The following is a 27,435-nucleotide window of genomic DNA, read 5'->3' on the forward strand; positions in this document are numbered from 1 at the left end:
CATGGATCACATAATCCGATCTACTGCTTTGCATATGGAAAAATTAAATATAAAGACTTCGGTTTGGCTACTCTAGTGAAATTGATCTGCTCTGGATACGTTTCCGGGGTCACAGGTAATATCTATTTTGATATTTTATAGTCAGTAAAATTTTTATTTTATTTTATTTATTTTTGGCATAATAAGTCGATATTGATTGAACTGTCTTTGACTGAAGAGAAACTCAAAATATATTTTTAAACAGTTGGGGGGGTAAATTTGGTTTACTTAACGGCATCAACTTGCCACCTAACCATATTTTGTATCCTTTCCAAAACACTGAAACTGCAACTACTTTGGGGGAGAAAAGAATATTTGGTTTATGCCTCATTTTGGTATTGATATGTTGAATCAATTTATTATTAGTGAAAACAAGGAAGTTATTACATTTAGCTACTATTAACCAGCTTGTATATCTTTATGACCATTTTCGACAAAGTAGTCCATTTTTATTTGTAGATGTGCATAATAATATTTTCCACTTCTCCCATGGAGATGTCACAGTAGGAATTAAAATTTACTTTCTTCATTTAATTACGTTTGAACTTTTAATAATCAGAAAGAGGATTATTTTAAAAAGGCTCCGTTAAAAAGATTCCTTCGATTTACATCGTAAAACAACAGGCCATACACATTTCTCCATTACTAGCTGTATTTGTAACTAGTTTAGCTGGATTAGTCAAGTGTTACTTATTAACAGCACTGTATCTTACGCGGATACTTCCAATTAATATAGCATATCCCAAGTTTCATCTATTTTTATAAAGTTATATTGAAATATTACGTCATCTGCGAGACTGGCGATTAACATGGTGAAGAGGAAATTTATTCTACGAACTTTTTATACATCGTGAAGGACTTTAAATACCATACTTCGAATAAAGTCCTGCACGGCCAACTTTTATCATCTGAAGTGATTAAAGAAAGATTTTCCAACGTAATCTGTGAATGTCCGCCCGGTTAGCCTAGTGGCTTTGCGCTTCGCAACCATATGCCTCGGGAAGGAGTGTCCTAGGTTCGATTCTCATCGGAGACGTGAGAATCTTAAGGATTTTCCTCAGCCATAGCCAAATTAGCCGGTCTTGGGCGTGGACAGCAGGGATTTTTCCTCAGTCCTGGGGTTTTTCCTCCCGCAAAGCTGCTCCGTCAACACGTGCTTCGACAGACATGGGATACCACCGGAAATTAGGAGCAACCGACCTATTCCGAGGGATTATGGTTACGGAAGCTTACGCGATAAAATGTGTAGGCCTGCACGAAAACGTAACATACGATGATGACGAATCTGTGAATAATCTTTAATATCTCTAAACATGAGAATCTATAGTAATTTTAGAGGTAAGTCGGTATAGAGGAATAATTTGTTATCCCTCTCTCTATACATGACTTAAGGAAACTTAACGATTATAATCATTTAAAAAAAAAAATCAAGAATCATATAGTGCTTTTCTGTTCACACGCCATTTATTACAAAGCGTGTCTGCCAATAAAAAGTATTCCTGCTGTATTGGATTCATGCAAAACTTTATGGCATGATTTTTAATATCGATTCTTCCTCATAACTTCCAACACTGAAAGGAGGCTTAATATCTCACGTAGATTTGTCATTCACGAAATTTACGGTGTTCTGCATGGATCTTTTCGTCGGAAATGTTTCATCTTATTTCTCACGACTTCCAATATGTATTGATCTGGATGGAAATGCGTTTTATTTAAATCCACCATACTTAATATATAAAATGCATCAAAAAGAAGCCGATATTTTAAAATTCTTCGACCTGGATACGCTCGCCAAGTGTTTCTGCTTCTGAAGAATATTATATGAAATGCATTCCGTCCGACTATTGCCAAAATATTTCATGTATTAAAAATATGAAAGCGAAAGAATGAAAAAATAATTCCAGTAAGCATGATAAATTAACAAGTTCTCTCTCTCGGTCTCTGCTTGTAATGCAACTAATTACAACAGGCTCACTTTCTAAAATCACTTAATTGCGTATAAACTTTTAATATATGTAAAAGAAATGCAAGTAAATATAAAAGGCAGTATAAAATTAAATTTATGAAAAAAGGGGGGTTTGCTAAAATCAGGCGAATGATGTAAAATAGAATGAAATAAAAAATAAATAATAATAATAAAATAAAAATAATATGAAATAAAAAATAAATAATAAAAATAAAATAAAATGAAATAAAAAAATAAATAATAAAAAATAAAATAAATAATAAAAAATAAAATAAATAATAAAAATAAAATAAATAATAAAAAATAAAATAAAAATAAATTGAAATAAAAAATAAATAATAAAAATAAAATGAAATAAAATTTTTTGACTATGTTTTCAAATTTATTTGCTAATCAAGTAGGCACTGACGAAAGTATTAACGCTCAATACAATTATTATTATTATTATTATTTTGTTATTTTGACTGAAGGTTAATACTGTACGAAATTAAAATTACAAGTAGCCTTTAGATTATTATTGTTCAGTAATACAATACATTTATACGGAATCTAATCTCTTGTGAGTACAGACAAAATAAAAGATTTTTGACACAAGCACATTTCAGGAAGTCATTAAATAAATAACCTTTTATATGAAATAAATATTTTATTCCTATTTGTACATCATCGCGACGAATAAATGGTTTAATGATAAAAATAAAATAAACTTCTTGGAACATATTTTATAATATTGTTTTGATTTTTATAGGAACTGGTCTTGACTTTTGAAATTCAATTTTGAAATGTAAAGTATAAAGAGAAGAAGGATTAAACAAAATTCCTGCTCGGATAAACAACAACAGAAATAGAATGATGCACAACACAACTTGACATCAAGCATTAAGATCAACAAAAGCCGTTTGCTGATAGGGCGAAAGTTAATTGACGTGAAACAGCAATGGGAGCAACAAAGAAACTACGACTTTAAATACAAGCCAAACAAATATAATAATAGCAACAATAACATAACCTAGAAACTCGTGAAAATGCAGACTTCACATTTTAAATGGGATTAAGTAAAGTGCTTTTACAATTTAGAATTAGATGGCATTAGTCACAGAGTGTGCAATGCTTCTTATTATAATCTTTGAGCTACGGAAAATGAAAGTAATGCATAGAGGCTGTTCCAGAAATGAGCCTTCATAACACAAAATATTTTAATGTGATTCATACATGATTTGAGTATGCCGTTATCCTACAGCCGTACAGTACTTACAATTAAGCCTCGCTAATCACTACTCTGTGTTGTGTATTCTCATCACACACACACACTGCTTTAGAAGAAATAGTTGTGCATTACTTGTAAAATGGGGCGTTACATTAGGTTCTTGCATTTGTTATAAGGTTTAATTTCGTTCATAAACGCGAGACTCTTCTTATTATCGAGTTGTTCGCGCAACCTTATTGTGAATGCAAATTAATGCACCATTTCTAAATTTCTAAATAGCACTTCTAACGCATTAAACACAGACCCTTCTAGTTCGTGGTTCCAGTTAACGAATGATTGATGCATTTGGCAAAGCACGCATACATAACATGTACCTCAAGTTTTATACTGGAAAAACATTTTAAAACATACAAAAGTCAAATGGCTTTCATTACAAATTAATGATAATATACCTGCATTAAAATAGAATCAGTGCAGTATCTTTTTTTTTTTTCATGTATGAAACACTCCTATCGCCAATTTGGCAAGCACCCATAATTATTTAAACAATAAATAGTTTACTTATCTTCACATCGTTTTTTTAGTAGTTGGATAGCAGCCAATCAAATATATGGAGCCTTCTTCGAAATAAACGTTACAAAAAACCACAATAAATAAATATATATTTGAAAGGAAGAATGAAAAGCCACAAGTAAAGCTTTAAAAAATACAGAGAATCACAAAACTGTATTTTGAGATAAGTTGTTCCAAATAGCTATCGTCTATGTTAAGACACTTAATTGCTATTTACCATTTAATTGTAAAGCTTTCCTGGATAAAAACGAACGATCAAAATGTCTTCTTTAGTAAGGCTAATTTAAAATTTCGGCACTGGTATCGGAAATAAACTTCCCCTGCACATATTAAACCGGGTCTGATTAAACTATTTTTAAACGAAGTATTTTTTTTTTTTATTGAAATTAGGTTTTTCTCCTGAAAAACAGATTTTTAGGCTGGGAATGCACCTTAGTTACCTTTGCAATTATTCTAAGCAACCCCAACTACAGTATTTCGTTTGACCTTGAATTTGATTAATTCATTCTTGAACAGCAATATAATTTTCATTTAAAGCAATGATCTGATTAACGTGCAAAATTTTTATCTTCCAAAAAATAAAAATTAGAAGTAAGTGCTCAGTTAAAAGTGAGAGTTTAAAAATTGAGCGTTAATTTATAAGTGATTTATTACTTAAACGTGAGTACAGAAATATGTTCACGCTGGTTTTTTTGTCTAACGCAACAATAATTTTTTCGCTACCAACCTAGGTCGAACGCACACATAAAGTAAACTAGTTAAATTCACATGATATATGAATTCGAATGTAAATTTGATATTATTATTTATTATTATTATTATTATAATTATTATTATTATTATTATTATTAGGAGAGACCTCCAGGGAGTCAGTAACTAATCCAGGGAGACCAGACTAATCGCAACAGCGAGTAGTATGGTCTCGTACTTGTTCTTGTATTCATTCACGACACTTGCACATAAACATTCAACGGCAATCCATTCCAATCACACTACTCTATGAGAGAAAAAGCTAGCCCTAATCCCCCTTCTTGACAGCATTCATTCTCACCAAATTTTACTAACACCGGCATATCTCCTCTCAAGCCTAAGGTAATTTGAAAAAATAAATTTAGTATTTATTTTTTAACATTTGCGTTATAATAAATTACGAACATATGAGATTTTTTTAAATTATTGAATACATTTTAATTAGTTATACGAATCCAATATACATACAGTAGAAATAAAATGATTTTTTAAATTTTCTATAATAATAATAATAAACAGTTAATGAGAAGAATGAAATTTTGGAGAGAGTTCCGACTGCGTGGTTCAAGCTCTTTGAATTTAAACTTTTAATACAAACAGTTTGAACCAGGCAGTTGGAAAACGGTCCCGTTAACCAGACTCGGCCTTAACGGAGGTCAGTCTATATTTACCAAGAAACACAGTTTGTTTAAAACATTCTTTAGATTTTTTTAATTATTGATAAAGTAATTCTATTCTAGAATTACTTTATCAATAATGTTGTCACACTTATCTGTGATAGTATGACAACAAAAATATAAAAGCAAAAAATAAATAAAAGTCATTTTTTTTAAAGTGCTCGGTATCCCCTAAAGACCTCTCGCGTACCCATAGAAGTATACAGTGTTTGGGAAACACTGCCTTAAAATCATTGTATTTATATTCTCTAGGTTAAGTGATTACAGTAAGCTTACGGGAGGGGAGAAAGAGGAATTGAAATATTATTCTCTAAATATTTTAAAAGGATGTTTGGTCCTCGAAACGCTGGCTTTTTGCTTCCTCTGAAAGCCAATCCATATATAGTTACTAAGGAAAATATGGAGAAATAATTAACACGCTGTCCTGTCGAATGCAGCTTATTAATGTTATAGTTCCAATTATATATTTAAAAAGTAACTGTCTAAAGACTTAGCTTGTATTCAAAGCCAGTAGCTTGTTGGTGAAATTAGAAACTCGTACTTTAACGCACCCTTCTCAAAAAGTCATAAAATGCTTTAGTTGTTAACCGAACTAGAAAATGTATTGTTGGAATCGCCTTTTTTTTTTTTTTATTGCTCTGAAATGTTCTATGTTTCAGCTGCTTCGAAAGCTCTGTACTACTTTTGCTTTAGCAAAGGTTATTAGGTCCTAAGTCACTATCCTATAGTGACAATTAATTTCGTCTTTTGACAAAAAATATACATTGTGTAATGTACCACTTTTGTTGAAAACACAATTTTTTTCTATTCCGTGTAAGGTAATTTTCTTTTTTAAAAAAAAAAAAACATATGCAATTAAATACTAATAGCCATGTTTCGTAGATTGCTCTCTTGATGTCTCATAATTAATGCAACGAAAAGCTCCACCAGATATTTGGGAAAAGCTCATTTCCCTAAGGCGCTATTAAGACAGTTGCTATTTTTCAGAATTATGAAGACATTGTAATATAGTCGTATCTGAAACGAGAGCGTTCTCGGGAAAAGCAGAAGTTTATAGGTCGAAATAGTGAAGATTCTCCGTAAATGTGCATCAAATCAATAATTTATCAAGGCAATTTGAAATTTATTTTACAGACCGGAAGAACGGCAAGATGCGTCTTCATAATTTAAATAGATTGTTTTCAAAATGTTCTTACCAAACGAAAACATTACGTAGTTTAAAAATAGTACGTCAAGCTTTAGGGAAACGACTATTTTTCACCTGTTGTTTACACTATATTATTAAATTTGGCTGAAAATTACAGCGCCATCTTAGCATTGTTTACTTACCCCAAATATTACGCACTGTAGTTATACGTCATCACGCCTTTATAAGTGACTGAAATAATTGCAAAAATAAACTAAAATTATTGAACCACTTTTAGAGCAAGCTGATTTCATGCGATTTGTTGATGAAATCGTACATATTCACAGCTGCATAGTTTTAAGAATCGTATATATGCAGTGCATAAATTTGAGGGATTTAAGAGATGACATTATTAATTTATTATTATTATTATTATTATTATTATTCGTGACACCTCCAAGGAGTCCGACGACTCATCGCGGAAGGACACCTATTGTACAACTCTCCGTCTCCACCACTACACCGAATCAACTACCAATCAACAACATCAGCGCCATCTACTGTCCAGCATCACCACAACTAGTATTTTTTGTCTGTAAATTGCGTGTGTTCTGAAGGGCCGATTTGTCTGTATGAGAGATGAAAAAGCCGAGTTTCCGTCAGAAAAGACCCTACTACCTCGGTATGAGATCGGCTAGCTCACCTTCGATTGAAAACGTCCATATAAAGATTCCTCCCGTGATGACGAGAATCGAATTTAGACCTTTTGCAATCGAAGGGCGCAACGTACCGTCATTAAATTTCATTAAAGTTCATTAGTGAAGGGCTAGGTTTAGGATTATTGAGACCTAAGTCACTAGTAAGCCAAGGCATTAATTAAATGCGTTACTGAATACTTCGAAATTGACATATGCAAGACCTAATTACTGAGGATGAAACAAAGAATGTTTTTTGGGCATGCGTAAGCATTCAATTTGAAAAGACAAGGAAAAGTGTCATTTAGGGAGAAAAAAATCAACAATAACCATCTTTGAAATTATTCAGTGATCAAGTTTATGAATTCATAAAATCAAAAGTTGACTTCTTTTTTTTTTTTTTTCAAGAAAGTTTGGCATGTACACATAGCTGTCACCGAATTAGAAACTTTTATTTAACACCGTGTCGGACCTCCTTTATCCCGAATTACAGCACATATGCGGTTTGGCATAGATTCCACAAGGTGTTACATTGCATCTACAACATATCAGGCCTTCACCAGACAGTTCTTTAATTAGCTCAGATTTCATGGAAGAAGACTTTGTTCCAGGAACGGTTTTTCTAACATATCCCATACATTCTCAATGGGATTCAGATTCTGGCTTTGTGTTGGCCAGGAAAGATGGTGGAGGTCGCTGTTGCTCGCTGAACCATTGCTGAACAATTCTTGCGTGATGGACAGTAGCACTATCGTCCATGAAATAACCGTCACCTGCTGGATAAAAAAAGTCAACATTGCAGGATGCGCTCGATCGTTAACAATGTTCAGATATGCCTTGGAGGACATTCGACCTTCTAGCAATATCAGGGTACTAATTCGGTACCAGCAGAAGATATCCCACACAATGAAACCACCTTCAGAACCTTTAGTTGTGTTTGCAAGGCTACCCTAGGTTCATTGTTTCATGGAGCTCGCGCCAAAATCTACTGTCGGTATAGAACAAGGTGAACCGTAGCTCGTCGACCACATGAAATGTAACAAAACTTCTAAGAGAAGATAAATTGTTGATCATATACATACTGGTCACTAAACTGGAATGTTTTTTTTTTTTGCAGATACACGTAGACGTCAGCTACGCAGCGTATATGTAAAATACTTGGTCACGTGCTTCACGACATGTTCTAGGCTATGTAAGAATGCTGCTGGTGAGTAATCCTCAATAGTGTTAATCTTTCAGTGTTCTGCAATCTTTCTGGTTCTTCGCAGAAATCAGTGGTTTCCGTAGAGGCATGCCACTGCCAATACCGATCCTGTTCAATTCTCAGCGCAGAGTTTAGTGAGATATGGATCGGGAAGCCTTCATTAAATGCTTCATCGAATGCTACGCGCAAGAAGTTCTGTTTTTTTCGTACACGCCTTCTCAGTCGACGGCGATCTCGTTTCTGAACAGACTGTCTTAGGACCACAGTTACACATCTTAGACAAGCCAAGTGGGTTCTTTTTCCACTGAATAAACACTCTAATATCTCACTTTTGAGAAATCTCGGCTTTGCTGTTTTCAGAATTGGTTCTACCCAGACAGGCACCCACAATAAGCCCCTTATCGAACTCCGGAAGATACTTTGTTTTTTCCATTATGATTAACACTATTGAGGATTACTGACCAGCATCATTCTTACATAGTTGCCTAGAACACATCGTGAAGCACGTGACCAAGTATTTTACATATACGATGCGTGTCTGACGTCTACGTGTATCTGCAAAAAAAAATTCTAGTTAAGTTCCGGTATGTGTATGATCAACAATTTATCTTCTCTTAGAAGTTTTGTTACATTTCAGTAATTTAAAAAATGATAAAATTTCACCTGTTGAAAGTGAGTTACTGATGTAATACGGGGAAGTAGAAGTTTTCTCCTGGAAATTCAGATTTTTCATCCCGCATACAGACAAATCGATCATGAGAACACAACCAACTTACAGACAAAAAATACTAGTGATGGTGGGCAGTAGATGGCATTCAGTGTAGACGATGGTAGTGACGTTCTGTGTCGTTGGTGGATTAAGTGGTGGAGACCGAGAGTTGTAGAGTAGAGTGCCCTCCCTCGATGAATCCTTGGATTCCTTGGAGGTGTAACGTAATGATGATGATGATGATAATAATAATAACAATTAAAATTTCAATTTAAGGTTATCCCTGCCATTGATTTAACGCGTAACCTAGCAAAACAACAACAACAACTGAATGGGGAATAACAGCTATTACATAAACTATTTTCTTCAATTCATGTAATTATTATGTTTGTACAGAGTGACTCTATTTTTTATTAAATAGCTAGTGATCGAACAATTTTAGCGCACATTTAAAAATAAATTAATTTACAATCATCATATTAAATTCATATTTCTACAACCTCAACCTTACTGAGGAAAAAAAAAAAAAAAACTTATAGATTAGCACAGTTCATCGTCATCGCAACGAATGTGCTGTGCGTATTCACATCGTTGAATTTGAGGATTTTGTACCTTACAACTTTTAATTTAAGAAAGCTAAAAACATATATACCACTCAGAAATACATTTTTGCAAACGCTATCTACGAATTTTATATTTAATGTATTATCTTATTTTGAGACATTACATTCTGCAATCGTTTAAAACGATTGCAGAATGTAAAAAAAAAAAAATAAAAATAATAAAATAATAATAATAACTTAAAAATAAGGACATTGCAAGAGCAGAATTACCATACACTCTCTGGCTAGCCACACGTTTATGCAGTTAGTTGCAATTGTAACATATTATAATTTTCGCTTTACATCCGTACCTTCCAAGCAACTGTCTCATTTTCCTAATTGGAAATATGAATTTCATCGTTGCAAGAGGCAGTGTTAAAATTTTTAGGCAGGCAAAAAACGCTGTTTAGAACTAGGGAGATATTTTGGTTGGGCATATATCTTGAAAACTATCTGCAGTCCATTTGTGTAACAGTTATACGGGACTAATATGTCTCCTATGTATCAAAAATGAAAAAAAAAATCATATTTCTTAGCCTATTAATAATAAACATTTAAAAGCTGATGGAGACGGGTGAGCAGAAAAGTTTTCTACTCTCATATTTTATGGCATATGGGGCAGTTTATTTTTCCATCTGTTCCCTTGGCACCAAACTTTCTTACGATTCTTATCAGAAATTAGATAAAAGCTTACAATATAATAAAAATTAATGGTATACAACAAGTAGGTCGTATAGTCCCTATTCATTACAGATCAAACACGTTCTTTTCTACTAAACTGTACCTATGATTCAGGTATACACGTATGGATAAGGAGCTTCTACACAAAATGATTTCCTATGGAAAAAAAAGTGCTAACTGGTATACAATTATTTTGTACTTCAAAATTCATAGGTCAATTATCTTTAAACAAATCACATAACTAATTTATTTCTTTCTTTTCGGGGGGGAGGGAACGAAAATTTTAAATCGTTCAATGTATGTTTTATAACGTCAAGAAATGGCGGGAAATATGTTAACTTTCTTACATTTTAGTACTTAAAATATGTTCTTTTCTGCCTTTAATAATTGCTCTTTTTTCTCTTTTAACAGTTGCTCCAGTTGTCAATCCATTCCACTTCCCATCCAATTTAAAGGAAGGAATGCGGAGCATTACAACATGCTCTGTGCTTGAAGGAGATCCTCCCATTACTATAAGGTGGTATAAAAATGGACAACTTTTACAAGACACCATAGATATTACGATTGATTCAAATAATGAGTTCTCTTCCACCCTCTTTATGAAGAGAGTGACCTATAATAATAATGGAAATTATACATGTGTGGCAACAAATTCTGCAGCTTCCTCCAATCATTCAGCGGTAATGGTTGTTAAAGGTAAGATGGTTGTATCGTTTGTTGACGCTTTCCATACGATGTTTTAAAATGTTTATAGTGATGGTTTCCATATTGAAAGTGATGTGTTGATATATTAGCAATTACTCAATGATTGATCGCGAAGTATTAAATGCTATTTCTAAACTCATTCCCTTACTTCTTTTGTCATTGCTTGAAAGACTAAAACGATGATATAGAGTGATACTAGTTAACCAGATCAAGAGTACAGATTATATACATTATATACACATATTTGTCTGTACTAATTTAAGAAAGGTAAATATCTACTTTCTTGTTCCTACATTAAAAAAAAAATTTTTGGACATCATTGGTATATATTAGTCACAATCCTTCATGCAAAACACGTAGTTGACTTCATAACATATTATATGTAAAGCGTTGAGATCCTTTAATTCAGTTATACTGTTCTATTAAAAGTAATCTATAAAATTCTCAAAGTAGGTCCTGAATGGCAGCTTTCGATCTGTTCGTCGATTTTGCAAAACTTTCTCCTGTTTTTTTTATTTCCCGTCCAATTCTAAAGTTACTCAATCTTAGGCACAGACAATGATCCAAAAGAAACCCGCGTTTTAATTCAGTAACTCGGCCAAATCGATCGTAGAAAACACACACACACACACACACACACACACACACACACACACACACACACACACACACACACACACACACACACACACACACACACACACACACACACACACACACACACACACACACACACACACACAAAATGCATGCAGATAAATAGTGATTACGATTAGGACGCTTTGCCTCTTATAAATACTATTTATGACTAAGAAACACAGCACACAACTATTGCAGGGATTTGAAAGGAAAGTGACCATCTAGTTTTGATGGTCACTTTATTGATACACTTTATTGATATCTTATTGCAAAAAAAAAAAAAAAAAAACATGTACGGCCATTCAAAAGAATCAAAGTAGTGCACAATCTGTGTATCATATTAATGGAACTCCAGGAAATAGATGAAGCTAGAGATTTAGGAATGGTGGTAGATAGAAAGTTAAAGCTTAGAGGATATATTGCTGAGGTTGCTAAGGTAGCCCATAAGATTACTTGGCTATTGAAGAACACATTAACAAATAGAGATAAGTAGTTGTTACTCTTCTTTATGAGGCCTTGTACGCTATATCTGCTCAAGTCTGGTCCCCTGGGTTTCTTCGTGATGAGGAGACGGTGGAATCAATTCAGAGGCGAGTGACCAAGATAGTGAGTGGCCTGTGGAATGTTCCCTATGAGGATAGATTTGTGGGGGGGGGGGATTGCAGGAGTTGGTTGATAGGAGCAAAAGAGGGCGTGTGATAGGAATATTTAAGTTGCTTAAAGGGTTTTATAGGATAGATACAGGGGAAATGGTTCAGCACTTGGCTAGAAGGACCAGAATGATGGGTCATCCCTGGAAGTTGAATAAATATAAGGTTATTAGGGAGTGTGAGGACTAAATCTTTTACTTGGAGAGTTGTGAATGAGTGGAATGGGTTGCCAGAATAAGTTGTGAGTACATTGTCTGTTAATGAGTTCAAGGAGAGGTACCATAGATTTTGTGGATAGTTTGGGTCTCCAGCGATGAGTCTTCGGAATCCATGGAGGTGTCCGTACAATATAATAATAATAATCAGAAGAAGAAGAGAAGACAAAAAAAAAAAAAAAACAGAGGCGAGGAAATCTGCAGACATTTTTGTTCAAAACTACCGCAATTCAGTTTATCGTAATGAAAATGCTAGGTGATGAAATAAGAGAAACCGGAATGTTCAGTAGAAGACATTAACTTTATGATCAATATTCGATTGTTGCTACGTGACAAATAACACTATGCATTAATCGGTGTTTGGGCAAACTTTAAGTACCCATGTATCCCTTCTAAAAATTTAGTAACATCAGCGCACCACTTTCAGGAAAAGAGAATTTGAAAGAAATATAATATTTCATTGGAACTCAAATAATTATAAAGGTATATATATTTTTAACATCTACATTATAATAAATTGGTGCCTATATAGCCCTGCGGAGATAAGGCTAAGCTGCACGAAGAAATAGGTTCTAAGTAAGCGCCGACTAGAGGAATTTTTTTTTAACCTCTCTTCTCGACCACTTCCGAATTAGTCGATCTGTTGCATGAGCATGCATTTATTTCTCCTGGATACTCAAAGCTTTCCTTCTGCAAATGCAAGCAAATCTACTTTAGAACCCACACTATTTCCGAGACAATAATATATTATGTTAGTGTCGGGGGACTTCAAGATGTCAACACTTGTCTGCTATTTCTTCGCCAGATGTCATTTAAAATTAGTAATAGTCGTGAGCCAGCTATCGCTGATTGGAGAAGGAGTTTGACTATCGAAGCTATCGATGGAGTTTGACTGCCCCTCAGGTTCCAAAATTTCCATAGGCTAAAACCGACTCACATATTCCCTATTGAAATAAAAGAGGTTAGCATATTTGTTTATTTCATTTAAATTATTTAAGCTCAGACTCTCTTTCAATCATGTTGATCCTGGTGCATCAACATGCTTTTTTTTTCTTTCCCAATTACCAGATCATTTTTAGTTCCTTCATTATTTCTGTAGTGTGTGTTTGAAACATCCCGTTTTTAGGCAGTAATCCATATTAGAAGGTTTGAGAAATGCAAAAGAGAGATAATAATAACACTAATTAATTATTTTAATGTTAATTGTTATTTGACTACACTTTAGTATTTGTTAAATAACCCAAAATACATCTGCTAAAAAAAGTAAGACTCGTTCATGTGCGTATAACCAGTATATGCGCTAAACTTCAAATAAGATTAAACATGTATGGATGCACGCATGGTGAAACAGTCGCTCAGCATCATTACAGTTTAAAACACTAATGCATCCTAAATTTACTGAAAAATGCCAACCGTGTGGTTCAAACTATTTGAATTTAAACTTTTAATACAAACAGTTCGTACCAACAGAAAATGCCCTCTTGAAGATTACCAAATATAACCTTAAATGGATCATTAGAGGGAGAAATCAAAAAACAGATAAAAAAGTAATTGATTACAATCTTTGAACGGAAGGTCACAATTATTGAGCTCTTGAGAGATGACAGAAATGGCCAGAGATAGAAGCAGATGACAAAGATTTGTTCATAGATAACTGACCTGTCAATGGACGAATGAGAAAGGTTGAAGCACGTGATTAGAACGTGATCAACAGACGTAGCTCTAAATGAGGTTTGTCGATACTTGCCAATAATTAATTATAGAATGAAGAATTATGAAGAATTAATTATAGAATACCTGCACTTATCCATGACAAAAATATAAAAATAAAAAAGGCAATCAATATTTAAAAAAACTGCCTCGTACCTTTAAAGAACTGTCGTGAGTAGCCCTGATGGGGGAGGGGGTTATCCGTATTACACTTTGGGAAACATTGCCCTAACGGGTAGTCAATTATACATCAATAACTGCAAATGCACGGTGCAGTTTTGTTTGTAATGCTTTAAAAATATGAATGTTTATGTAAAATATATTGATGACTCTTCGTATGTATTGGTAACTGAACTCCAATATGCAAGGTGAAAACAATGGATTTTCCTGTCAACGAGACACCAAGACTGCGATGTTTTCATTTATAATGCAACATCACAGGCAATAGTCGAGTATTTCTCAACTTGGTGCTGTCTTTTTAGACAGAACAGAACTTCCAATGATCTTTTTTGAGTGGTCTAGTGATACGGTGATGCAAACGCCATTTCCATACGCCAATCTAGGACTTTCTTAAAATAGTTAATTTTGAATTAAAAGATATATAATATACATATGTATATTTCATAATTTCATATATACATGTTAATTGATTTCGAAATGCATATTTGAAATTATCAAATCCTTTACTTTCTTTTATTATCTAAATGTCGAACTCTTTTAATCCCAACTTTTTTTTCATATAGAAAAGTTACGTGAGCTCACTGCTACTGATAATTTGAATTGTGTGTATATACAGGGATTTGGGTATGCTATGCAGCAGGATTTCCAATTGAGCTTATTTTCCTCTCAATCTTACGGATTTCAATGCTATCTAGCTAAAAAAAAACTCATATTTCGACTAGATTTGAATATAGCTTTCTTTTATAATTATCTGAAGATTTTGACTTTTTTTTTAGAGGAATAAACCAATTTCCATAAATTAGATGTAACTTGAAATTTGGCATTTTTTGATATTTTTAAATGAAAATATAGATGAATTATGGCAGAAGTTATTTGCAAATAAAATAAATAATAAGCTAACGACTTTTATTGCCTTATAGGGAGCAGGTGAGGCCTTTTAACCATATCTAGCTTTTGGAGACTGGGTGGGCAGTTCAATCTCCACTGGTAACCAATCAGGGATAGCTTGCCCATGACTATCACTAATCATAGGCGACCACTGATGAAAAGACCAGCAAACAAGTGTTGCCATCTCTTGGTACCTAATCCTAACAGGATGTGTGTTACTGTCTGAAATAATGTGGGTTCTACGGTCGATTTTCTTGAGTTTACGGGACAAAAAAAAAAACGAGTTTCCAAGAGAAAAAACGCGCTTTCCCATGCCAAAGATCGACTAACTCGGGAGCCAATGGCGATTAGACTTCAACTATAAGTCTATCTTCGGGCGGCCTAGATCAGAGGATGAAAGCGTCAATTCCACTGAGCTACACGGACCTTAAGAAATTGCACATGCCTAATTATGAGTGAGTGGTATGACCGCGAGTACGTACTGGCCAATAAGTTAGCCACGCCAGTTATTATTATGCCATGAGATCTCCAAGGAGTCCAAGGCCCCATCGAGGGAGGGCAATCTACTCTACAACTCTCCGTCTCCATCATTTAAACTACCACTACACATAACTGCTACTATCTCATCATTTACACACAACGCCATCTACTGCCGACCATCACCACTAGTATTTTTTGTCTGTAAATTGCGTGTGCTACCTTTGTGATTCATGTGGCATGTGTAGGGCAAGCTATTGCAAAGTGTTTACATTTTTTATACTTTTCCCTAAGGCCAAAAATAAAAAAATACAAATAACACTTTAAAAGATTACAGTTGACAAATCATTTATTAAAATGTTAATTAAAATAACCATCCTAGTAAAGCTCATTGCGGAGTTGCAGAGCGATATTATAGCCAAATATAGTGATCTAGTGAATCATAAATGCAATGTATGTAGATAAAAAAAAGAACTTAGCCTTGCTATTTTTCTTGTTATTTTTTTATTTATTTTTATCCAGTAATACGAACTTCAGAAGGTTAATACAATTAATCAAGTACTAAATAAAGTGAATCATCTGGAATCTAGATGATCTCACTCTTATAAAATCAGTTGCTGAGAAAATGATACCTCCATCTACTAAAGCCGATCCTCTTACTTTTAATATTGAGCAATTTCTAGACCCGAAGACTTATTTGGAATATTATTTGGAATATATATTTAAGAGGGCTTGAATGAAGAAAGCACTTTAAGAGAAGATGTCGAAAGGTTCTTTTGGCTTTATTTAAACAAATGAAACAAAGATTATCAGAACATTTGCTTATTCTCAAAAATTGTCATTTTTATCTATTGAAAATGTTCTTAATTCGATTCAAGAACGATTACTTTGACGGAACGTATGAGAGCATCCTAAAAAAAGTCATATCTGCTTCTGAATATAAGTATAAAAATTCATTTAACTGATTGAAAAGGTAACACCCATACTAAAGCTGTTTGGAGCGTGGTCCTGCAGTATAATGATGCATCAGGATGCAACTGGTTCAAAGAACTTTCAGAATATGAAATTTCGATATTTATTTTCCAGTATGCAAATACTGAAGTAGAACGAATATTCAGTAGAATGAATAACATGAAATGTAAAATAAGAAATAGAATAGAAGCAGAAATGTTAACTGATTTGTTATCTGTAAGATTTAGCTTGATGCAGCATTAAAATGCTGCCAGTAAACAATTTGAAAACTGTCTGAATACTTGCATCTTATGCTGAAAACGATGACGGACGCCGAACTTAACCAAATTTACCAAGCCTTATTTTTTTAATAAGTACTGAGACATGCTATATAACAAGATAAGCTTAGTAAAAATTAGTTTTTATGGTTTTTTAGAGTCGCTTATTTAATATTAATATTATATGTTATATAACATTGTTAATGTTTATTTCTCCTAGCTTTAATTGTAAAAAAAGGGGGAAATGTAGCTTATTTTGGTTTATTTTATTAGAACTTTTATCTCAAAATAACAAATTTGAGTTAATCATCTTAGTGTGCCCCGTTTACTAGAGTTTCCCAGAATTTACGTAGTAGGGGACTTTTTGTTCAATAAAAAAAAAAAAATCAGCTGACACCTTTCTTTGTTCTCGTATAGGAAGTAAGCGAGGCCGTTTTAGTCCTGTCTAAATTTTGGAGACTTGGGCCAGCTATCTCCAATCAGAGATAGCTGGCCCAAGGCTACCACTAATTTATCGGTATGCAGTGAAGAAGGTAGCTAGCAAGTGGCACCATCTTGTGGTCCTTAACCTTAACACAATATTTTTTTATGTCTAAAAATAGTGTGGATTCGACGGCGATTTTCCTTGAGTTTACCGGACGAAAAACCCAAATTTCCGGGATAAAAACCACGCTTGCCAGTGCCAGAAATCGACTAACTCGGGAACCGGTTGAAGGCATTAGCTGATTTTTTTAGTATACCCCCCCCGGGTTATTACCTCTGTATACGCGCATGTACGTACTTCTTGAATTAAATAATTAGTCTTGTAATACCAGTAAAATAGTTTTTAGCAGTATCTGATATCGATTAGAGCAACGTGCATCTAAGTATTCATCTGCTTTGTATGTGTACGAGTGTTATTCAATTTTAATAAGTGATAGCGCCTCCGTAGCGCAATTGGAAGAACGACGGTACATTGCGCCCTTCGATTGGAATAGGCCTAAGTTCGATTCTCGTCGCGACGGGAGGAATCTTTATCAGGTCGATTTCAATCGAAGGTGAGTTAGCCGATCTCATACGGAGGTAGCAGGGTTTTTTCTCCCGGAAACTCGGGTTTTTCATCCCGCATACATACAAATCGGCCCTTCAGAACACACGCAATTTACAGACAAAAATTACTAGATGCGGTGGTGTTGGAGGTGGGCGGTAGATGGCGTTGATGGAGATGATTCGAAGTAGAGGTTAGGTGTAGAGACAGTTGTAGGTGTCCTCCCGCGATGAGTATTCGGACTCCTTGGAGGTATCAGGAATAATAATAATAATAATAATAATAATATTTACAGTTTTCTGCCGCTTGATTTTATTTTTTATCGGTATAAGTCGATTTTCTCTATCAACAGCTCAAAATATCATACGGAAGTCCCCCCCCTTATCTGCGGGTTCACTTCCAGCGGTTTCATTTACTAGTGGTCAATCCAGGCCCTAAAATATTACATGCAAAATTCCAGAAATAAACAATTCACAAGTTTTAAATTGTGTTCCGTTCCGAGTAGCGTGATCTAATTTCGCACTGTGCTGCTTCGTCCTTCCCGGAACATGAATCATCCCTATGTCCAGCCTATCCACACTGTACTGTATACACTACATGCCCATTTGTTACTTAGTATCTGCCTCAGTAATCAGATCGACTGTCTTGGTATGTCAAAGAAGCTGTAAAGTTCTTCCTTTAAGTGAAAGGGTGCAAGTTCTGGACTTCACGAGGAAAGGAAAAAATCGAATGATGAAATTGCTAAGATTCCATTCGTCGTCATCCAGTAGCATTCTCTAGCAAGAGGGTTGCAGCAGATGAACAGCTCTTCACCATTTCTCTCGGTCTGTCTCCATCATTCTTAAACCAGTCCATTCCGCGATGTCATTGAATCACTCTCTAGTTGGTCTTCCACATCTTCTCTGCCCCTCAACTTTCCCTTATAATATAGTTCTTGTCAGGTGTCCCAAGGAACCTCTCAGAAGATGTCCTGAAAATCTGGTCTTTCTTTGCATAATGTTCTTAAACAGTGTTCTTTCCATCCCAACTCTTCTTAAAACTTCTTGATTATGATATTCTCTCTGTAAAGCTAATCTTTTCCATCTTTCTATAACACCACATTTCCAATGAATTAATCCTTTCCATATCTCTCTTTCTGAGTGTCCATGACTCACTTCCATAACTTGCAATACTCCAAACTGTTGCTTTAACTATTCCAACTCTAACACCTATTTTAATATTCTTGTTTATTAAAATTCTCATTTCCATAAATGCCGATTTAGCTTTGCCTATTCTATTTCTAATGTTGAACTCTGAAGTTCTTTTCTCTGAGATCCAGCTACCTAAATATTGAAATCTTTCCACTTCTTCTAAAATTTTTCCTCCACATCTTATCTTTACATTATCTCCTATTTTTCTGCTCATTATCATTATCTTGGTCTTCTTTGTGTTAATCCTTAATCCATACTCTTTATAGGAGTTTTCAATTCTTTGAACAATTCGTTGTAATCCATTTTCAGTTTCTGCCAGCACCACTACATCATCCTCATATCTTAAGTTATTAATGATTCTTCCATTTATTTTTATTCCGTATTCTACATCCTCAATTGTCTCACTAAGCATCTGTTCACTATAAATGTTACACAATAATGATAACTTGCATCCTTGTCTAACTCCTCTCTCTCTACCAGGAATTCTCCTGTTTCCTCTGCATTTACACATACTGATGCTGTTTGTGTCTAATATAATCTCTTTAAAATTTCCAAGTCATAAGAATCGATATCAATATTTTCTAGAATGTCAAAAAGCCTTTATGTTTCACTGTATCAAATGCCTTTTCAATGTTTAGAAATCCCCAAAACAACTTTTCACCGTTTAGTGTTTTCTTCCCAATAATTCTTAGACAAGTTACAGCCTCTCTAGTTCCTCTGTTGCTTCGGAATCCAAACTGTTCCTCATTCATTCCTTTTTATATTTTACTCTTAATTCTCTCCAAAATTATTTGTGCCAGAATTTTTACTGTGTGAGTTATAAGACTTATCGTTTTGAAATTGTTACAATCTAAAACTCCCATCTTTTTTGGAATGGGAATAAAAATTGATCTTCTAAACTCCTCTGGTAATTCCTGTCCCTCATAAATTCACTTAATAATTTGCCATTACACCTTCACACCTTTTTCACCTATATTCCTTATAAGTTCTATCTGTATACCATCTATTCCAGGGAATTTTCCTTCTTTCATCTTTTGAATTGCTAGATTGAATTCCTCCCTCATGATGTACAACCTCTGCCCACTATGCCATTTGATTTTCTCCTCTTTCTCTGTTTTCATAAAGTTTACTTGCATATTCTTCCCATCTCTGTAATATCTTCTCTTTTTCTATCAGAATTTCACCTCTTTCATTCTCGACTGCTCCAGTCCTTTGCATCTTTCTCCTTCCTGTCATCATATTAATGTTTTTATAAACGCCTTTTATGTCATTTCTTTCTGTCTTTGTTGTTGTATCTTCACTTATTTCATCTAACCACTCTTCCTTTCTCCTTCTTATCTCTCTTTGTATCTCCCTGCTTTCTTTCCTCCTCTGTTTTACTATTAACTAACTTTCTTCTTTGTGTTATTTTCCTCAAAATATTTTCCGTCATCCATGGTTTCTTTCTTTTCTCTCTTTCCTCTTCTTTTTTGACTAAATGTAATTCTGTAGCAGTAATTATGCTTTCCTTCAGAATCTTTTATTATTCATTTACATCATCACTTTCCTGTATATTTCTCTCATTCATTTCTTCCTCTACTTTCTTTGAGAATTTATTCGCCGTATTTGGTGTTTTCAGCTGCCTTATGTTCCATGATTTGTTTTGTTTCCCTGTAGTCACTTTTTTTAGATTAATTTTCATCTTAGTTGATAACAATATATGATCTGTATTACAGTCTGCTCCTGGATATGTTGTCACATCTTTTATAATGTTTCTATATCTTTTGTTTATCAAAACATAATCTATCTGATTTCTTCTACTATTTATATCCACCCCTGGGGCTCTCCACATATACAGTCTTCTTGGATGTTTCTTAAACCAAGTGTTCATAATTGCCAAATCATGTTTTCTACAAAAATCCAACAGCATATCACCTCTTTCATTTCTCACTCCCAATCCATATAGCCCAACAACAATATCATCCTCTCTTCCTCTTCCGATTTGTGCATTAATGCAATAGCGCCCTGTATTATAATTATATCTTTTGTTTCTCTACATTTCAAACCCTGTTCTATATTGCCATAAATTCTCTCTACCTTCTCATCCTCATAATCACAAGTAGGTAAATATATCTGAATAAGTAGAATGTTTCTTGGTTTTCTTTCATCTTTACCACAAAACTCTGTCTGAGATTTGCCAGTAGCCTTCCACACACACCCTGCCACTCGTTTATTCAATATTATACCAACACCTGCTTGATGTTACTCTTCCCCTCCTGAGTAAATTATTCTCATTCTATCCTCTGTTCTAAAATTTCCTTTTCCTTTCCATCTCATCTCAGCCATTCCGAAAACATCTATATTCAATCTTAGGATCTCCAACTTTTCAATCTCCAATCTTCCAGTTTGAAGTAAGGCGTTCACATTCCAAGATCCAATGTAAAATGACTTTTAGCCCCTTTTCCATACTAATATATTCCATTTTCCTCTTCTCCACCTCCCACAGGCTTTAGTAAAGATGATTCATATGACTGACATGCAATCTGGTCAATATCCATACTGGAACAAGTGACCTCCCTGGTAGCGAATTGCACAGTTCCAGACCCAGGTATCCCATCCTGATCTGTGCATCGTTTGTCATTTTGATCTTTGCTGCTCATTCAAACTAGGTAAAAGTAGAAGAATAGTAGGTTTCCCGTTGTCCTCTATGGATGAAGAAATGAAAAAAGTAGAAACATAGAAAGATTCACCCCTAGCCCTCGAGTACTCTACTGTTGTTAATTTCTAACTTTGCCAAATTTATATAATAATAATAATAATAATAATAATAATAAGCTAATGCCTTTTATTCCTTTATAGGGAGTAGGAGGCCTTTTAACCTTATTGAGCTTTTTTGGTGACTGAGTGGGCAGTTCAATCTCCACAAGTAGCCAAGCAGAAATAGCTGGCTCATGACTATCACTAATTATAGGCGGCAACCAATGAAGAGATGGCAGCAAACAAGTGCTGCCATTTCTTGGTAGGTAACCCTAACAGCATGGGTTACTGTCTGAAATGATGTGGGTTCTACGGTCGATTTTCCTGAGTACGGGATGAAAAAACCTGAGTTTCTGGGAGAAAAACACCGCTTGCCCCTGCCAGAGATTATCCATGGTTTCAGGCATCCACTGGGGGGAGGGGATTGGTACGATTCCCCCCGCGGATAAGAGGGGGATTACTGTATTTGAAGCGTTACATTTTCTACAACCAGTGCCAAGTCGCGACTTACTATTTGAGGAACGCGCGTGGTATAGTATGTGTGTTGCGTGATGCAGAGCGCCCTCCAGTAGCCAGTCTTTACGTGGAGGTGCACGTAATCACACTGGTATGCTTTTAAATGATACTCGCTCGTGGTGTTAGTACTTGAGTGATATCACATTTCCGAATTATCCAACCGATAGCCACTCAGAGTATTAATATGCCTGTAACTAATCACTTTCCGTAAGTAATTCATATTGGAAAAAAAAAAAATAATTTGTATCGATTCGTATTTTTTACACATTTGTTTATTTTTAAATTTATTTTCGGCCACGCAACATGAGAAGATTAGGGAATAAACATATTAAAATAATGGTTTTAAAAGAATACAAAGAAGCAAGAAGACTAAATGACGTTAAGCCCTGTAATTATGATTGCATGACATTACATAGAATGTGGTTTTGTTTGTTTAACAATTGTAAGTAAGATGCTAATATTCACTTTAGTTTATCACAGGCACAACAAATCAGTAGCAATTATGAATTCGGCAGAAGACCAACAGCTTATCAGCTGCATGTATTCTTACACCAGTTCCACAATCCTTGCTCCCCCCCCTCTTTGCCCTGACTCGTAGCATTAAAATTTTCACACATTGCTTAAATTATATCTGTTATACTCTCCTTAAGGTTGCCGTTTCATACAGTGTGATAGGATTTTTCCTCAGAAATTTAGGTTCTCTATCTTGCAAACCAGACAAACTTAGGATACATTTTCCGTAATCTTAGCTTCTTTGGTCAAAGTTAAAGACCACAATAAAAACAGCCTTGTGATAATTTACATAATTCCAGACTAGCAAAAGAAAGTTATAGGGTGCGAGGTGGACTCTGCTGACCACAATAAGTTTTTTAAATTTTTTTATTTATTTTTATTTTTTTTTCTGGATTTCCTGTTAGTTAATCTTTGGCACAGTCAAGTTTTTTTTTTTTTTTTGACAATAATACTAGTTAGAATTTAGGAACAAGATATGATGGCAGTTATCTATAAATCATTAGTAGTTATGAATTCCAACTACTAGTGATGAGTGTGGGTGGAAACCAACAGCCTGTCAATTACCAAAAGTGTGGGTTAAAAAACGAAGTCACTAAACGAGTTTCCTTTGTGGAATGAAAATGCATTAGAAATTTATTTATTTAAACTCTCATCATTCATTTTTTTTTGTTAGTGCCTCCATTTCCATGGCATGTTAAAAAGTTCTTCATTCCAGTTTATTTTTTCTGTCCACAGTTTTTATGCTCTTATCGCTTGAACGAACCGATAAGTAAAAGGAACTTATCGTGCACATAATTTTCCTCTTCCTTTAAAGCACACCTGTTGTCTTTTCTTAGTTTCTTTCTCACTTGTTAAGGTATTGTCATTTTTTAATCTTTTATTGGCAGATAACAAAGACAGTTTCAGGACTGTATGATGTTATGAGGATCGGCTGAGGGAATGTGGACTGCAGAGTTTTGGTGGAGAGAAGGAGAGGCGAGATGATTGAGACTTTTTAACTGTTGAGAGATGGTTACAAGGTTGACACTGGGGAGTTCTTTCGCTTGGTTGAACAGCGGGAAGGAGTGATGACAAGGGGCCATCCCTGGAAGTTGCAAAAGGAAACTGTGAGCAAGAGGGTGAGGAGTGGTTTCTTTGCATTGAGGGGGGAGGGTTGAACCATGGAATGCATTGCTGATAGAGTGGTGAGAGCGAAAACGGTCAATGAGTTTAGGGAGTGGTACGATAGACTTTGTGTTTCCTAGGAGGGACCTCCCACGATGAGTCTTGATAGACTTGTGTTTCCTAGGAAGGACCTCCCATGATGAGTCCTTTGCCTCCTTGGTAGCCTAAATAATAATAATAATAATAATATTGACATCATGTTGTCTAGATCTTTCCTGGTCCACTCTCTTTGTGTGGTCAACTTTCATTTTACTTTTTTTTTTTTCCAGTTCTTAAATGGCTTCTTCTTTTCTTCATCCCTATAGCTTTGTGTGTGTATGACAGTTTGTGCCTCCTGCAATGAGTCTTTTGACTTCAAACAGGTGCAAGTACCCATTCTTTATTAGCAGGAAAATTTGAAAATTAAAAGGATATAAAGAGAAAACTCAAACAAAAAAAAAAAAAGTGTCACTGATATTTTTACTTCATAGTGTGATAATGTTTTTTGAAGTAAGAACAGCAAGTTAACATTAATTTATTGTAAGTATATAAAAAATAAGTAAAAGGTATATGACAATTTTCAGTAAAAATTTTATGTAGTAAATATATATTAAACATTTTAGATAGCAAACACTTCAACATTAGATGTAGTGATGTAAATTTCATTAAATAACTAACTTTATTTGTATATTAGGTAAATATTTTAAAAGTTACTGACTATTAGAAGTTTCTGAATGGATGGCATCAGATTATCATCAGTACCATTGTGTACTGTTCTAAAAATAAAAAAACAAAACACAGAGAGAGAGAGAGAGAGAGAGAGAGAGAATGATGTAGAATTTGCCTACCTATTGCCAGAGTTTGATGGATCTGGAGAGCTTCATTCACTGAGAGTGTGGAAATGCAAAGTCAGGAAAACTAAAGCATTTAGGGCCAGTGTGGATGGCTGTGTGTGAAGGTATCCATGAAGTGAGTGAGTGTATGAATCAACAACAAAAAAAAAAAAAAAAATGCAGAATCTAGCTTTTTTTTTTTTTTTCAGCAAAATTGAATGGGGTAGTCAAAAAATTAATCAGGAATAAGGGGGAAGAGATTTTGGCATTGGTTAGCACCAAATGTTATAGGCAATAGTAAGACTTGGCTAACAGCAAATGACATAGTTATGGGGATAGAATGGGATAGATTTAGTATTTTCAGAGTGTGATGGAGGGGGACTCAGGATATGGGAGTGTTGGATCTTGTTATAGAATCAGAAGACCTCTCCATAACTAAGGTAGCCTTGCATAACTAAGGTAACATTTCTTCCAATTGGGAAAAGTGATTGTATGGTTTTTACTTTTACTTTCCAATTGGGAGGTAGCAAAACATGGAAATTCGAGTTAAGAAGGGGATATATGTGGAACTCTAAGGTAGGTGATTATGATACACTCAGGTGTACTCGAAAAAGTACCATGACAAAGATCTGCAGGGGAAGGATGGGTAATAGTCAAGGGATATCTGAAAGAATCAATATCCCACTGTATACCTAAGGTCAGAGGGGTAAATTACGTTGAAGTTAGATGAATGAATAGTATCATTAAGCATGAGCTGCAAAAAGAAGAAAATGTTGTGGAAAAATATAAGTAGAAAGATGACCAGCTCACTCATGAACAGTACAAGGATCAGGCAAGAAAGGTGACTAGCATGGTAAGGAAGGCAAAATCAGATTTTGAGAAGAAATTAGGCAAAGAGGCGAAAGGAAATCACAGAAAGAATTTTCTTTTGGTTATGTGGCAAGTAGGAGGAAGAATTGTGGGAGGATGACTTTAATAAGTGTGCAGATGGTAGAAAGGTAACAGGTGCAGAAGAAATTGTTGGGCTACTTGAGTGACCATTTTGCAGGGGCATTTCATCCATCTGAAGATATTGTTATGTCAGAGGTGACAGGGACCGATGTGAGAACAGAAGTTGATGAATTAGAGGTACTTAGGATATGACAGACTCTTGAATGCAAATACAGCTATGGGATTGGTTGGGATATCGGCTTCCATTTTAAGAGAATGTGTAGGAGAATTGGTGATGCCTTTGACTGGGCTGTTTAATCTAAGTCTCAGCTCTGGCAAAGTCCCAAGAGATTAGAAGGAGGGCAAAATAATTCCTTTGCTATAAATTAAAGATGCCAAGAAATGTAATTTCTTGGCATTTTTAATTTTAAGCCAAAGTTGCTGCAAGAAGTCACTTCACAAATGGGCTACTTATATATAGAGGCTAATGACTTAATATCAGTTGCCTTAGTATCCCATAATGCGATGCACATATCCTTATAGACATATATAATGTTTTGCATTATGGGCCAGTATCCAGACTGGTTTCGACATTTATTGAGATCTCATCACTGGGAGCCTGAGCCAGACAGGTAGCCCAGTCATGAAGTGACTTCATGCACAGACTCTGTTTGCTTACATTTGGATAAAGGATGAAACCAAGAATATAATTTCTTGGCATCTTTAAATTGTAGTATAACCAAGTGAAAAAAACTTTCCACATAATTCCTTTGCATAAAGGAGGATCTAAGTCTGTGGTGGCAAATTATAGACCAAACAATATTTCTGGAGTAGTGGTAAAAAGTACTAGAAAAATTGTTCAAAAAGAGAATTCAGGAATGGGTGGATAAGAATATGATACTTTATGTGGAGGCAGCCTGGCTTCATGAAGGGATGATTATGCCTTAGTTATCTATATCTATAACTCAGCTGTCACTCTCTTATAAATAAGAGAGTTACAGCTGAGTTGGATAAAAGAAATGCTACAGATACTGCTGGATTTTGCAAAGGCATTATACAGGATACCACATGGAACTTTGTTATGCTAATCACAAGAAATCGAGATGGATATGAAACTGGTGATATGGATAAAAGCACTAACCTCCCTAGGATGATATATCCTTGCAAAATAGTCACTCAGTAACTTAAACTATTTTATCTGCTTTTGTCCCCTCGTGACCATCATCACTTATTAAGGTTAATCTTCTACAGTCATTCTTCCTGTTACTTGCTACATAAAGAACAAACTCTTTGGGATTTCCGTTGGCCTGCTTGGCTAGATTCTTCTTATAATTTGATTTTGCCTTCATCTCCAACTATATAATGCTTTTGGAGTTGGGAGAGGTAAAATTATCATTAGTTTTTCACCAGGAGAGAGAGACGTAAGTCCATCTTGGATGACATGGAATGATAACACATATTTCAAATTATTCAAATCCCTACATCTATTTAAGGTGGGGTTTGTACTGTATTTCAAGTTATTATTTTATAGTTTGTGTAGGGTAAAATTGTAGAAATCAATTTTGTGCAGTGCAGAGATGTGTTATAAAACTCCAAAAAATAACATACATTACTTTAGTTATTAA

The 27,435-nt window shown here is 34.7% G+C and overlaps 1 protein-coding gene across 7 annotated transcripts in view; it reads left to right on the top strand.

Moving 5' to 3' along the window:
- LOC150094689 (cell adhesion molecule Dscam1-like) overlaps positions 1-27,435 on the top strand; it is a 772,561-nt gene that overhangs the window by 404,726 nt on the left and 340,400 nt on the right. For all 7 annotated transcript variants that reach the window (XM_090411389.1, XM_090411386.1, XM_090411388.1 and 4 more), the window contains one exon: positions 10,641-10,925. In XM_090411389.1, coding sequence (XP_090267515.1) covers positions 10,641-10,925 — 285 coding nt within the window. The remainder of the gene's footprint in view (positions 1-10,640; positions 10,926-27,435) is intronic.

Source organism: Typopeltis vanoorti, chromosome 21, assembly GCF_054136105.1.
Source record: "Typopeltis vanoorti isolate ZY-2024b chromosome 21, IOZ_Tvanoo_1.0, whole genome shotgun sequence".
Lineage (NCBI taxonomy): Eukaryota > Metazoa > Arthropoda > Arachnida > Uropygi > Thelyphonidae > Typopeltis > Typopeltis vanoorti.